Source organism: Girardinichthys multiradiatus, chromosome 12 (genome assembly GCF_021462225.1).
Source record: "Girardinichthys multiradiatus isolate DD_20200921_A chromosome 12, DD_fGirMul_XY1, whole genome shotgun sequence".
Classification (NCBI taxonomy): Eukaryota; Metazoa; Chordata; class Actinopteri; order Cyprinodontiformes; family Goodeidae; genus Girardinichthys; species Girardinichthys multiradiatus.
Genome location: NC_061805.1, coordinates 29,182,242 through 29,195,562, shown reverse-complemented (window position 1 = coordinate 29,195,562; position 13,321 = coordinate 29,182,242). Strand labels below are relative to the sequence as shown.

General features: G+C 39.0%; 1 protein-coding gene across 7 annotated transcripts in view; it reads right to left on the bottom strand.

The window, feature by feature from the left end:
- Positions 1–13,321, bottom strand: part of pdlim5a (PDZ and LIM domain 5a) — an 86,556-nt gene that overhangs the window by 60,450 nt on the left and 12,785 nt on the right. For all 7 annotated transcript variants that reach the window (XM_047381883.1, XM_047381884.1, XM_047381885.1 and 4 more), the window contains exon 3: positions 1,645–1,796. In XM_047381883.1, coding sequence (XP_047237839.1) covers positions 1,645–1,796 — 152 coding nt within the window. The remainder of the gene's footprint in view (positions 1–1,644; positions 1,797–13,321) is intronic.

Genomic DNA, 13,321 nt, shown 5'->3' with positions numbered 1-13,321 from the left:
CTTTGCTGTGATGACTGAAATATTAACCATTGGGCGTCTCCTCATGCACCTCTGGGAAGTTCTTTCAAGACTCTTCGCAAAACAATTTCAGATGACTACTTTATGAAGATCGTGAAGAGAATGTCACTGTTGATTTACTAATTGGGGCTACTGTTTGCTGCCACTAATTGGTGGAGAATGTACAGTAGTTTGTAAAGGTTTTCATCCCCTTCAGCTTTTCAGAACTTGGAACCACAGTGTTTTAATTGTATTAAATTCGAATTTTATATCATCGACCAACACAATGTAGCAAAAATGTAAGGTGCAAGGAAAATTATATATGGTTTGATAGTTTTACTACAAAAAAAAAATGAAAAGGTTTGGAGTACATTTGTATTCAGCCCCTTTGAGCAAGGACTTCGTGGACGCACCTTTCTCTAAAATCACAACAGTAAGTCTTTTTTTGTATGTCTACTCAAGTTTTGCACATGGACAGAGTAAAATGTTTTTCCATTTTCAAGTCTTGCCAGAAATTCTCAGTTGGATTTAGGTCTGAACTTTGACTTTGTATATTTTTTCAAGTCATCTTCTATGTTGTTTTAAAAAACCATATCCACCCCCACAAGTTTAAAAACAGCTATCCATCAAAACAGGAGACCTGACTTTGAAAAGTAATTAATCAGTAATCACAATTGTTCTTTCATTATACAAAGAAACTTCCAAAATACCTTTCTTTGATTCACAGTAATTTCCTCTGAAAGAAAGCCACATACTGACACTGGTTTTCAAAAAGTAATGGAGTTTTTGCTGCAGGCAGAGGTTTTCTGCCATTAGACCAAAAGTAAACATCTTCATTTTGTCATCCTTTGGATACAGATTAGAAGATATGCTCAGTTAGGCTGAAATGAGGAGATGGGTGAGTGAAACAGAACATTCAAAAGAGGCGGAGAAAAATTAGAATTCCAAACAAGATGAAACATACACAAAAACATAAAAGAAAACTGCAGAGTTCATATAATTTTCTATTCTGCATAAAATAATTTATATGTTATGCTTTGTATGGGTTGGCTATTCGGTTAATACTGGTTACTTTAAGGCTCTTCATTCTTCCAGAGAAAGTGTTGCAGACTTGAACATCTCACAGTGTTTAAGTAAAAACACACACTTCTACATTTGCTGCCAAAGAGCCAGCCAATTCAAACCACATGAGATCCTAGATGAAGTCACACATACACACTCTTTAGCAGAAATGCTTCAGATAAATCATAGACACTGTGGAGGATTCCAGTTTAGAAGTAGGCCTCAGGGGAAAGCTGGTTGTCCACGTGTGAGATGCTGTTCTTGTTGTTTTAGTTATTCTTTTTTCCATCAGGGAATGGATAGTTCAGGCAGGACTATTGCTGCCAGTGAGTGTCAAAACTAACAATAACTCACTACTACAACAGCAGCGATTTACTGCCCGGTTGGGAAATGTTTGGGATTTAACTGAGAGGTGTTTAAATTTGTTGCAGAGATTTAATTTCTATTTCTTTTTTTTTTTTTGCTCTCAAAGGGTACTTGTGGAGCATGTGTTTAATGGGGACAAAGACAATCTGTCTCTTTGACACATAATTGTAAAGCAAATTCTTTTTTACAGAGACTCACCACCATGAGGTCATTACTTACTTTTGCAAAGTGAGGCTGAGGTTCCCAGCGCAGTTCTTGATTTTGTTCTGGGCCTCCAGGTGGTTCATGCCCTCAGTAAAAATACCGTCGATGGAAAGAACCGTGTCTCCGACTGCTACACCCCCTTTAGCTGCTTTCCCACCATCCGTCAGCTGTAGAAACATAGAAAACACAAACTGCTTTAATTACCTCTATCACCAGCAACATTACAGCCAGGCTTACTGGGCAGCACAGGGGAGGTCAAGGCAATGTGACAAGCACACACTCACTTTGTATTTATCAGAAGATTTATGTTTTCATTCTGTTACAGAAATATGTGAGAAAGGTCATTGAAGGCCTCGTTCTTTATCACAACATGAGGGGTCTTTTTACATTACTTAATGTAAGTACAATAGCAGGAGCCATTCTTTATTCTTTCTACTTTGCTTTTATTAACCACAAATTGCTCTACACATTACACACTGGCAATATACACTGCTCAAAAAAATAAAGGGAACACTTAAACAACACAATATAACTCCTATTAATCAAACTTCTGTGAAATCAAACTGTTAGGAAGCAACACTGATTGACAATTAATTTCACATGTTGTTGTGCAAATGGAAAAGACAACACGGGGAAATCTTTGGCGATTAGCAAGACACTCAATAAAGGAGTGGTTCTGCAGGTGGGGACCACAGACCACTTCTCAGTACCTATGCTTTCTGGCTGATGTTTTGGTCACTTTTGAATGTTGGTGGTGCTTTCACACTCGTGGTAGCATGAGACGGACTCTACAACCCACACAAGTGGCTCAGGTAGTGCAGCTCATCCAGGATGGCACATCAATGCGAGCTGTGGCAAGAAGGTTTGCTGTGTCTGTCAGCGTAGTGTCCAGAGCCTGGAGGCGCTACCAGGAGACGTGGAGGAGGCCGAAGGAGGGCAACAACCCAGCAGCAGGACCGCTACCTCCGCCTTTGTGCAAGGAGGAACAGGAGGAGCACTGCCAGAGCCCTGCAAAATGACCTCCAGCAGGCCACAAATGTGCATGTGTCTGCACAAACGGTTAGAAACCAACTCCATGAGGATGGTATGAGTGCCCGACGTCCACAAATGGGGGTTGTGTTCACAGCCCAACACCATGCAGGATGCTTGGCATTTGCCAGAGATCTCCAGGATTGGCAAATTCGCCACTGGCGCCCTGTGCTCTTCACAGATGAAAGCAGGTTCACACTGAGCACATGTGACAGACGTGACAGAGTCTGGAGACACCGTGGAGAGCGATCTGCTGCCTGCAACATCCTTCAGCATGACTGGTTTGGCAATGGGTCAGTAATGGTGTGGGGTGGCATTTTTTTGGAGGGCCGCATAATCACAACACAGCAAACAAAATATGATAAATAAATAGGAAAATTTTGCTTTGCTATCTGTTTGATTTTATTAGCATAATAATAGAGCCAATACTAACATTAACTACCTAAAGTAGGTTTGTGATTTAAAATGAAAGGCAGGTCTTAAGTTGAGCTACATGAAAGTGTTGTGAGTTATGTTGATATTGGTAATGGTTTATTCGTTATTATTAGTGTAATGTTTCAAATGTCAGAAACAAAATAAGTACACTGTTTTCTCAGGTGATTCAGTGAGTCTCTTTTGATTACGATGCATAGCAGAACATTGATTTATTTCATTTACAAATTTTGCAGCATAATTCTAAGAAAAGGGAGGCTATAAAAGCATAAATATATCCTGTTTTTAAATTTTATTTTAGGGCAATAGATGCCCCTTTTTGGCTTAAGCACATGCCTCCAAAAATGTCTGTGCATGTTCTGGTCTGGTTTTAGCTTTCTGGATATCTTTTGTATTTTCCTCTTCAGCATGATGCTGTCTCTCACCATCAAGTCAAAGCTTAACAAAGTGAAGGCTGCACCTCACTGTATATTAGATGAAATCGTAACAGCGTTTTGTGCGTTTACAATTGACCAATATAATTTCACAGTGACAGCTGATTAATCAATGACCATCCCTGATTGATGATGTCTTGTTCAACAGATTCTCTTTTTCAAAATAAATTAGCTATTAATGAGTAAAAAGACATAACATTTTGAGATGTGCAGGTTTTACCTTTCTGTCACCAATGACAACTATTTTGGTATGAATAATTACTAAAAACATTCCAAATGTTGTGAAAAGCAGCCCAAATATTTATCAACCTGCACAACGATACATTTTCAATAATGTGTTCCCATGATGATTTCCCATTCACATTTCTGCCCGCCCCCTCATATATGCATGCCTAAAACCAGCCCTGGTCAGAATAAACTAAAACAATTAAGCTTTTCTGTAACAAAAGTTCTGTCAAATATGGTGGAGGATTTGTAATTCTATGTGCCGGATTGTATTCAAAGGGCCCTGAGACCAATGTTAAAGTAGAAGATGTCATGAACTCTGAAAAAACCAGGCCATTTAACATAGAAATATTATGGCCTTTGACAGAAAACTGAAAATGCATCACCATTAGGTCTTTTAGTCAAAACACATGGCTAAATCAAGACAGAAATTGTTCACAATACATAAAAATTAATCTTCTGGTCACAGCCCCCAAACCTAAATCCTTAAGGGGTAACTGAAGAAAATAATACACAGGGGAAGATCTAGGACTCTATATGATCCAGAAATTGTGAAAAGAGGAATGGTCAAAGATTTCTCAGTCAATATGCTCTGACCTTATCGGATGTTAAAGGAGAAGGGCAAGTCTTATCATTCTCGAAGAGTATATGGTATTTACAGCAGTTACTAATATTTAAACCACTAGTTCAAAAGAACAACTATTTCAGTGTGAGTATATGCTAGTGCAATGAAACATGTATTATTTGAAGACTTTTTACACCTCTTTTAAAGTGATGCCAAGTAATGTGGCAGTTAATGTCGACATCTGTAAATTTGATAAATTTCTTGACATCGTTAAGGGGAATTTCTAATAAAATTTAATAATCAGTATAATCAGTTGGAGTGGGTGGTGGTGATCTATGTTGCAAGTTGATGATGCAGGACATCTATAAGTGCCACTTCAGTAATTTAACAGCTGTGTTTTATAATGTGTCTGCTTGTGTAAGTAAATGCCCAAGGCAACAGACACCCTAAACTGTTACACCTACTCTAAGGTTGAAGCAAAGTAGTTAATCACTCATAAAAAACCATTATGTCAATAACCTTGGAAGAAAAAAATGTGTTTAACAAGGTACAAAATGGATAATAAGACACTGCATGGTCAGACACACACACCACCTTTACAACATTTGAAGAAACAGAAGTTGATGGTTGTCAGGTTTACAGGCTATAAAAAATATAATTAACTTCTCGTGTCTGGTAGTCAGTGCTGCCCATGATTTTTGAAGTACATTCAAAATATGTAAACAAAGTTTAACAGCTAAACTTACACACAGAAGCATCCGTGATCGTAATTTACTTTGGATCCAAAGTAAAATACAATCTGCTGTTTGTGTTTCCTGTGGCTATACCCCATCTAACTAATCGTACTGAAACTGGCTGCAGAAAGAATCTGAGCCAAAGATTTTTCAAGAAGAGATGGGTTGTCTCGTATTATGAAGCAGTTTTCTTTTAGCCCCTGTCAAAATATGGTGAGATCTTTCCATGTAATCCATGCAACATTTAGTAACTGCTCACAGTTAACTCCATAAAAGTTACAATAAATATCCTTATATCCTTATGTGTAATCCATGCAATAATTATTAAAATACACGGTTGAAAGAGTGGAGAGTGAAACAAGCTTGTTCTCATATTCTGGAGCTGAGAGACTGGAGAGGCCTGTGTGGAGCCACGTATTATCTGCCACATGTCATCTGTCTTATCTTTTGCAAAAATGTAAACGAGTATATCCAAAGAAATGATGTATGATGATTTTACATTCTTTCACATGTATTATATGAAATTAGAAATCTGATTAACAAGTTAAAGGATGTATGATTGAAATGTGGTTAAGAACTGAGAATTAGAGAAAGAAACATTAAGGTTTTACATTCTAAATGAGCTTTATATGAAAGAAATATAACATTAATCATTTGTAAAGCATGAATAAAAAGAATGAAGTAATGGTTTTGTAACTGTGTTTTAAAGTAAATGCTGAAAGCTGAAGAATGAAATGTGTAATACTGTGTAAAGTTTAAAACTGAGCAGATTAGGGAAAGATCTGTAGGATGACTAGGAGTGACGAGAGCCAGCTGCATGCTGACAGCGAACCTTTTCAAGGCAAACAGGAGGAAGGGAGGATACAACTACAGACCAGCTGCGTGGCTATTATCGGCATCTCCAAGGCTGAGAAACAGAATCAGGAGGTCACAGTGACCATGACTAAAGTATTGAGCAATAATCAAGAAGCTGAGCTAAATAGGTTGCGCAATAACTGAGAAGCCTAATAAGGGGCTGACTGGTGAAAGCATCAAGCACCATAAAAGCGAAGACCAGCGAACAAGATCGGACGGAGAAAAGAAGCTTAGATGGAAAAGGAACAGAGACACAACCCCACTGATCGACTGCATTAAAAAAGAGGACCAACCCGTGTGCCCAGAAAGGACTGTGCCTCAAGATTGAGAATCTGATTTCATCTAAAGCCTTTTTATCCAGACAACAGAAGTGAACTTGATCGGTGAACAGCTGATTGCTCTAATTTTCAGGCTTCTGGAAGTTCTGAATCAACCTCATTTATGTCTCCGGGTTTCCTTCAACTCTTCAGCCTCTGGAAACTACTGTCTTTGGAGACATATAACAACAAAGGTCCTGTTTAACCATCAAAGCCTGGAGCATCAGTGCCTGCCACTTAAAGGAAAAAAACTGAAGATTAAGTCGTATTCCCTTCAAGAAACAATTCATTGTTACCAGAAGAATCTTCTCCATCAGGTGCATGGATGAGCCTCCGTTTTCAAGGCCTCTCCAAACTCACTAGTTTCAGCATCAGGGAAAGACAGGTTGAGTTGATTGATTCATTTCTATTATTGAAATTATTTTGTGTTGCCAAACTTAAGCTGTTACTGACCCCTGCAAAAGTGTTACTAATTAAAGAAAGCATATAAAATTCTAGTTAAATCAACATTCAACATTCAATTATTTGAGTCACTGTATTTTTTGGTTTTTCATTGGTGGTAAAAAGTCTTGTTGCCTGGTTCCAAGATATTTTAGGAGGTTTTTATGAGTTGCCTTAGCCAAGTTTGTTAAAACCGCGCCCTTGGGGCTTGTGCCGAGCCACTAAAATTAACCTAGCCCATATACCAAGAGCCAGTTGTAAAATTAGGGAATGAGCAGCCGTGAACAAAAGTGAATGTTAAAAATGTGGATGACTGCGATAGGCTACTCAGTCGTCCAGACCTCCAATTGAAGAAGGGCGAGACTTTTGTATGAAGGCTGTCAGAGGCTAGGCGAGTCATTTCCCGACACCAGCTTAAACAGAACTTTCAGTAAACCTGCTTAGTAAGATCTTTCAAGTTTAGGGAAGTCCGGACCCGTTGGATGGAGAGCTGGTTTGAGCAATCCCTTTAGACATAGGGAAGTAGGAGGGAGGGGTTAGCTCATCGGACAACGAAACCCCCTTGAAGAAGACGGCATTTAAAACACAGCTCCACACAGCAGATGTTCGCCCTAACTGCTAGATCGTGAGCAGCCATGATGCTGAATTCGTCGTGCTCCGCTGTTGAGTTCAGCTCAATTACTGTTGAGTAATATACATAATTTCCGCTTTCCAATCTACTTTTTTAATCAGAGAACACTGTTTCTCTCAGTAATGTCTGGAATAAATTTTTTTTTTCAGATTTGCAAAGAAGAATGCACTATACTTAGCATGTATGACATTTGCTGCTTATATCTTAAAAAGGCCCCCTGGTTGACACCTGGTTTTCACAGGATAAATGCCCTCACTGATTTAACTCCACACTGCTAATGGTATGAACACGCCCATTTCGTTTACTGATTCGGTTACATAAACCGTGAGCTTGCATGTCTTGACTGCTGGGTCTATTGGTTTTCTAATACTCCACTACACCTACTAATAAATTATTTGCCATGTAAATGTGCAAATGTATCTCTAAAACAGTGATTGATCAGGTTAGTGTTTCTTGACTAAATTATTTTGAACTCGACTCTAGGTGCACTGAAAGACTAAAATCTAGACATTTCTGTCATTGTATGAAGAAAGCTAAATTTAAGTTCCCTTATATATTTGTTAAAAGTGTCCCTATGTCCTGACAGTACAATATGATACAGTTAATCTGTAAAAAATGAAGCCCCCCTGGCTCCTACCAGTGGTCCTACTGCCATTTGCAGAAATACACCACTCCCGGTCAGAAACAACCAATCAGAGGCGGGGAGGAATTTCTTAGCAGTGCTTGTGTACTCACTACTCACACCCCTCCCCCCTGTACAGTGCATACCATCACTCAAGATTACCAGTGTGCTGTAGCTGTGCTAATGGCCCTGTGCTAATGATTTGAGGACCAAGTTTGTGGTCAAAGTTCGGGCAGGCCATAGTCAATGTAAAGCATATTGCTGATGTTTCGTCCCAAACAGTGAATGTTCCATAGTGGTTTATCCGCCATCGTTGGTGGCCCTGCTTACTAGCTTGCGCATTCACAGCAGGCTCTGTTGTGGGTGAGGAGCTGAAGCTGGAAGGCTGTATCACAGCAGAGAGCAAGGGGGAGGGACTTGTAAGCTGTGCTTGTTCAAACTTTAGGCTAAGTCCACAGTTTTCTCAAAACTCCCTACTGCAACTTTGAAGGGGACATATCATTCAAAATCCAGTTTTTAGGCCCTTCAATATATTTTGTTGTGTATTTGGAGTCTGTAGATGTGCAGAAAAGTTTAATTTAGTCTCTTCAGGTGCTGCGTAGATACCTTTATATTCTGTTTGGGTCATATTTTTCAATCTGTTCAGTTTTCTCTATTCTATATTATGTTTTTTGAACCATTACGTCATAGTATTTGCTGCAGAACTATTAAATAAGTTCATGGACTTCCAGCCAACCAATTTCGCTTTTGACCCACTTTTATTTCTCCCTGTAATTTTGTAGTCCAAGCTCAAGTATGCCAACACTGCAAGTGGAGAAGTCTAAATGTGAGGTTGTTGGGTGTATCCACCCACACAATTCATTACACTGTTCCGCAGCATCTGAACCTCTTTGAAGTGCCTTGAAACATTTTATTTTGCATGAAATGTTCCCACATCAGTGGGGAAATTCCTCTTTGTTTGCATGAAGCACTTCAAGGATGAGTTCTTCAGCAACCTGCTCCAATATCAAGAAGGATTTGCTGAAACACTTTATCTGATTAAGGGGGCACTTCCTTCTGTCTATGTAAACGACGGACAAAGCAAAGCGATAAGCTGCAAATAACAGTAAAATGACAACAAGCTTTATTTTAGACGTGAATTTAGTCCTGGCCATTGTTTTGAAAGCAGTAGCATCATGCCTTCTGCTTATGTTAGCGATGTGTGCCCGCTTTTAGCTCCTTGAGGATGTAACTGTACTGTGTGTTTTGAATAGCATTATTACATTAACAGTTTTGCGTTGTTTTTGCTGTTTATGTCTTGTTTCTACGTCGCTAGATAATTGTATCTTTTTTATCAAACTACAAAATGGAACGTTCTTGACCTGGAGGTGAGTGGGGTGTGAAGTGCCTCAGTAGCATTTAAAGAAACTGCACCAAAACGAATTGCTCTCAGACCCACCTCAGTTTGTTCAGTTAAAATCATTCACATCTCAATCTGTTCTCGTCATCTCAGGTGTTCCACAGTGCTCTGTCCTGGGAACCTTGTTGTTCATCATTTACTTCCCCTTTTCTCCCCCTTGGTTATATTTTTCACAAGCATCATATTCAGTTACACTGCTATGCAGATGATACCCAGCTCTATCTCTTAACCAAACCTAACTTTACACCTCCACCTTCATCCCTCACTGATTGTCTCCTTGAAATAAAACACAGGTTCACCTTAAACTTTCTTAAATTACAATAAAACTGAACTTCTTTTAATTGGCACTAAATCAATACTAAGTAAAATTCATAACTTCTCTATTCTGGTTGATAACTCCTCCATCTTTTCCTCCCCTCAGGTCAAGAGTGTGGGTGTCATCCTCAATAGCACCCTCTCCTTCGCCTCCCATGTCAATATCACTCGGTCAGCCTACTTCTATCTTCCAAAACATTATCGTCCCTGTCCTTTTCTCACTCCCCACTCCACTGTTGTTCTAGTCCACAGTCTGGACACCTCTCGTTTAGATTACTGTAATTCTCTCTTCTTTGGCCGACCACAGAAAACCCTCCATAAATTACAACTGATTCAAAATTCATCACACAGACCCACTCAATCCATCATATCACACCTGTTCTACAACAGCTTCATTGTCTTCCCATCCCATATTGCATCATCTACAAAGTTCTACTCCTTACCTTCAAAGCTGTCCACAACCTCGCCCCTCCTTATCTTCCGGACCTCCTTCACATTGCTACAACTCGCCATATCCTCAGGTCCTCATCTTCTATTCATCTCACTGTTCCCCCTGCCCATTTTGTTATTATGGGGAGCAGAGCATTCAGCCTCTCTGCTCCCCAGCTCTGGAACTCACTCCCACCTGACCTACGTAACACAGACTCGTTGCCACATTTTAAATCCAAACTCAAAACTCATCTGTTTAAAGTAGGCTACGCATTGTGATTGCACCTGCACTCTTCTGTTAAATTATGTAAGGTGACCCTGAGTGTCTAGAATGGCGCCTACAAATAAAATGTATTATTATTATTATTAGAACTGGGGTAGAAGAGGGGCCTGTGGGGCTACAATAACAAGAAATTCAGACCAAAGCATTACAGGTCCACTTTAGACCACCACTAAATGATTCAAATGTGAAAAGAAATGGCTTGAAATGATGTGTCCCCTTTAACTATTGTGTTTATAAAGTGGAGTAAGTAACTAAATACACAGGGGGCTTGATTTTTTGTGTTTTTCCTGCTAATTAAACAGGATTGAGATACAGTGAGTAATTGCCCTATAGACCAAACATGCAGCTGTTGCTCTAAACATTCTTGGTCACACTGACTGTCTACATGTGTCCAAATGGGAGTGAGGTATTTTGTTTCTTTTAACTCCAAGACAAAGCACAACACCAGCTGCTATTGTGAACACACACATACTTACCCAAATTAACTTTGGGATAACTGTGCCTATATTTACTGTTGTAAATAAGTTGAAGTGTTCATGTTGAACTTTTTGTTCCAACAAGAACGCATTTTTTTTTCTATTAAGTAAGGCCCTCAAGGAACTTTGAGTGTTTTGACCTGTACCATTGTCTATAATACACACAAAAACATTCTCACATGCAAACACACAAATCCACATTCACACATATACAGAAGTAAAGTCAGACGCAGGCAGGGTCAATAAAAGGGTCTGTGAAGCCAGATTAGTGTAAAGACTCTGCAGCCCCAAGCCTTTTATAGTCATATAAGGCAAACACACGCAACATCAGTCACCACTGCTTTCAGATTCATAGAGCTGAAAGAACCAAGTAATGAGAGACTAAAACATAACATTGATTATATTTGTTTGCATGACAAGCAGTGAAAGAAGGAAAGAAAAAAGAATGCCACTTGTACATCTTTGGGCTTTTTATCAAACACATTTAACTTGTTTCCAAGAGCGTGTGTTTTGGCTAACCACCTAAGGATTATTATGGACCAAGTCACAAAAGGTCCAGTTCAAGTTTTTCCTCTGTTAATGCTCTACTTCGGGCCCCTACTCACAAATACTCCCTCTATTTTAAGCATTAGTGCTTCACCTTTCATTAAAGTAATCTACAAAAGGGAAAATAGATCTTCTGGTTGTAAGGGATTGTGTTTACTGATTCTAAATATTCATCAAAAATTATAATTAAAAATCATAATTTAGAAGAAATAAATTCTAACTAAAAAAATTTCTTACAAATACAGATCAGATATACACTCTGGTGGTGTGTTGGGCTCACAGCATTTAATAATTACAATTACTTAATTATCATTAAAAAAATCATAATTATTAACCAAAACCACGCCAAATGTCACCGTGTTATCAACCGTTTTATGTGTTTTATGTTATGGTGTGGAACACTAACCATATTCTCACAGATAATCACTCCTACACAAAATAAACACAAACGCTGTCTCTTTATCTATGTGAAAATGTATTAAACCAATCGTCCCTCTCACAAATGACTATTCTGGTCAACAACTTCCACCTAATTACGCATGCACTATTCTACAAAAGGGGTACATTACTGTTTTTAAAAAAAAACATAAAAACCCTGGATTAACTTGGAAAGTGGAACCAAACCACTATAAGGTGAAGCCTTTCTCTATTAATGCATCTTTATAGCAGCTATCAGCTGGTAGAATGGTGGAGCCACTCCCCAGACACAGAGCATATAGCAGCCAGCCCCTTAGCCGCTAATAGGTGATAGCCCCAAATCTCGAACAAAGGGTAAAAAAACTCTGAGGCAGGAGCTTGGTGGAAAAACCCCATGGGTAATAAAATGATGAAACCATGGAGTGGCCAGGCCATGAGTCCCAGACCACAGACTGCAATCTGCCTCAACTCCTGGCTGATTGGCAATCAGCAAGAAAAAAACACAACCAAACTTGTTAAGCGCAACCGCGCTTCACAGTTCAACAGACAATAAATCCTAACCGTACAGCATAAACACTTCGATCCATATTGCATGCAACAAGTTAATACTTTGGGTTAACTAATGGTGATCCTAAATCACCTTAACTATGCCTCACCCTACCCAGACCTCTAAATACACCCATGCGATTTAATACGGAAAAATTGAAATTACTTTGATGTTGATTTCTTCTCTTGACCGGTTTTTTATATGTTGCCTTAAGCCCAAACTTGTTAAAACAGTGCCCTTTGGGCTCTTCCCAAGTCACTAAAAATAAACTAACCCATATTCCAAGTGCAAGTTGTAAGATTAAGGAATGAGCAGCCGTTAACAGAAGTGACTATTGAGGGTTGGATGACTGCTGTGGGCTACTTGGTTGCCCAAACCACCAGTTGAAAAAGGGTGAGACTTCTGGATGTAGGCTGTCAGAGGTTAGGCGTGTCATTTCCTGACACCAGCTTAAACAGGTTTTTCAGTAAACCTGCTTAGTAAGACCAATCAGGTTTAGGGAATTCCACACCCATTGGATGGAGAGCTGGAATGAGCAGTCCTCTCAGAAAAGGGAAGTAGGAGGGAGGGTTTAGCTCATCGGACAACGAAACTTAATCCAATGGAGTTGACAGAAAATTTTATACAAAAATAAGTACACTGTAAGAAGTAACACTTGACTGTAGTGTTTTAATGTTATGCAGTCTTTTATAACATTTATCAAGGAAATTCAATGACAATATTATTTTCCTATTTGCATGTGCTAAACAGAAGCAAAACACAAACAGTTTTTATGAGAGAAAAATAAAGAAGCATTAAATCTCAAGTCTTTTTGGAATTCCATAAGTTTGGACCATGTTTCCTAGCCTCTCCTAAACTTTTTTTGTAGAATGACTTTAGTTCTAGACTCTGAGACAGGCCTGTCCACAGAAGCATGGAGATGCACAACCTTTTTCAACTGCCTTTGCCTTTAGATGTGCACAATATTTCTGGTAAGAAACTCAAGAAAAGTGTTT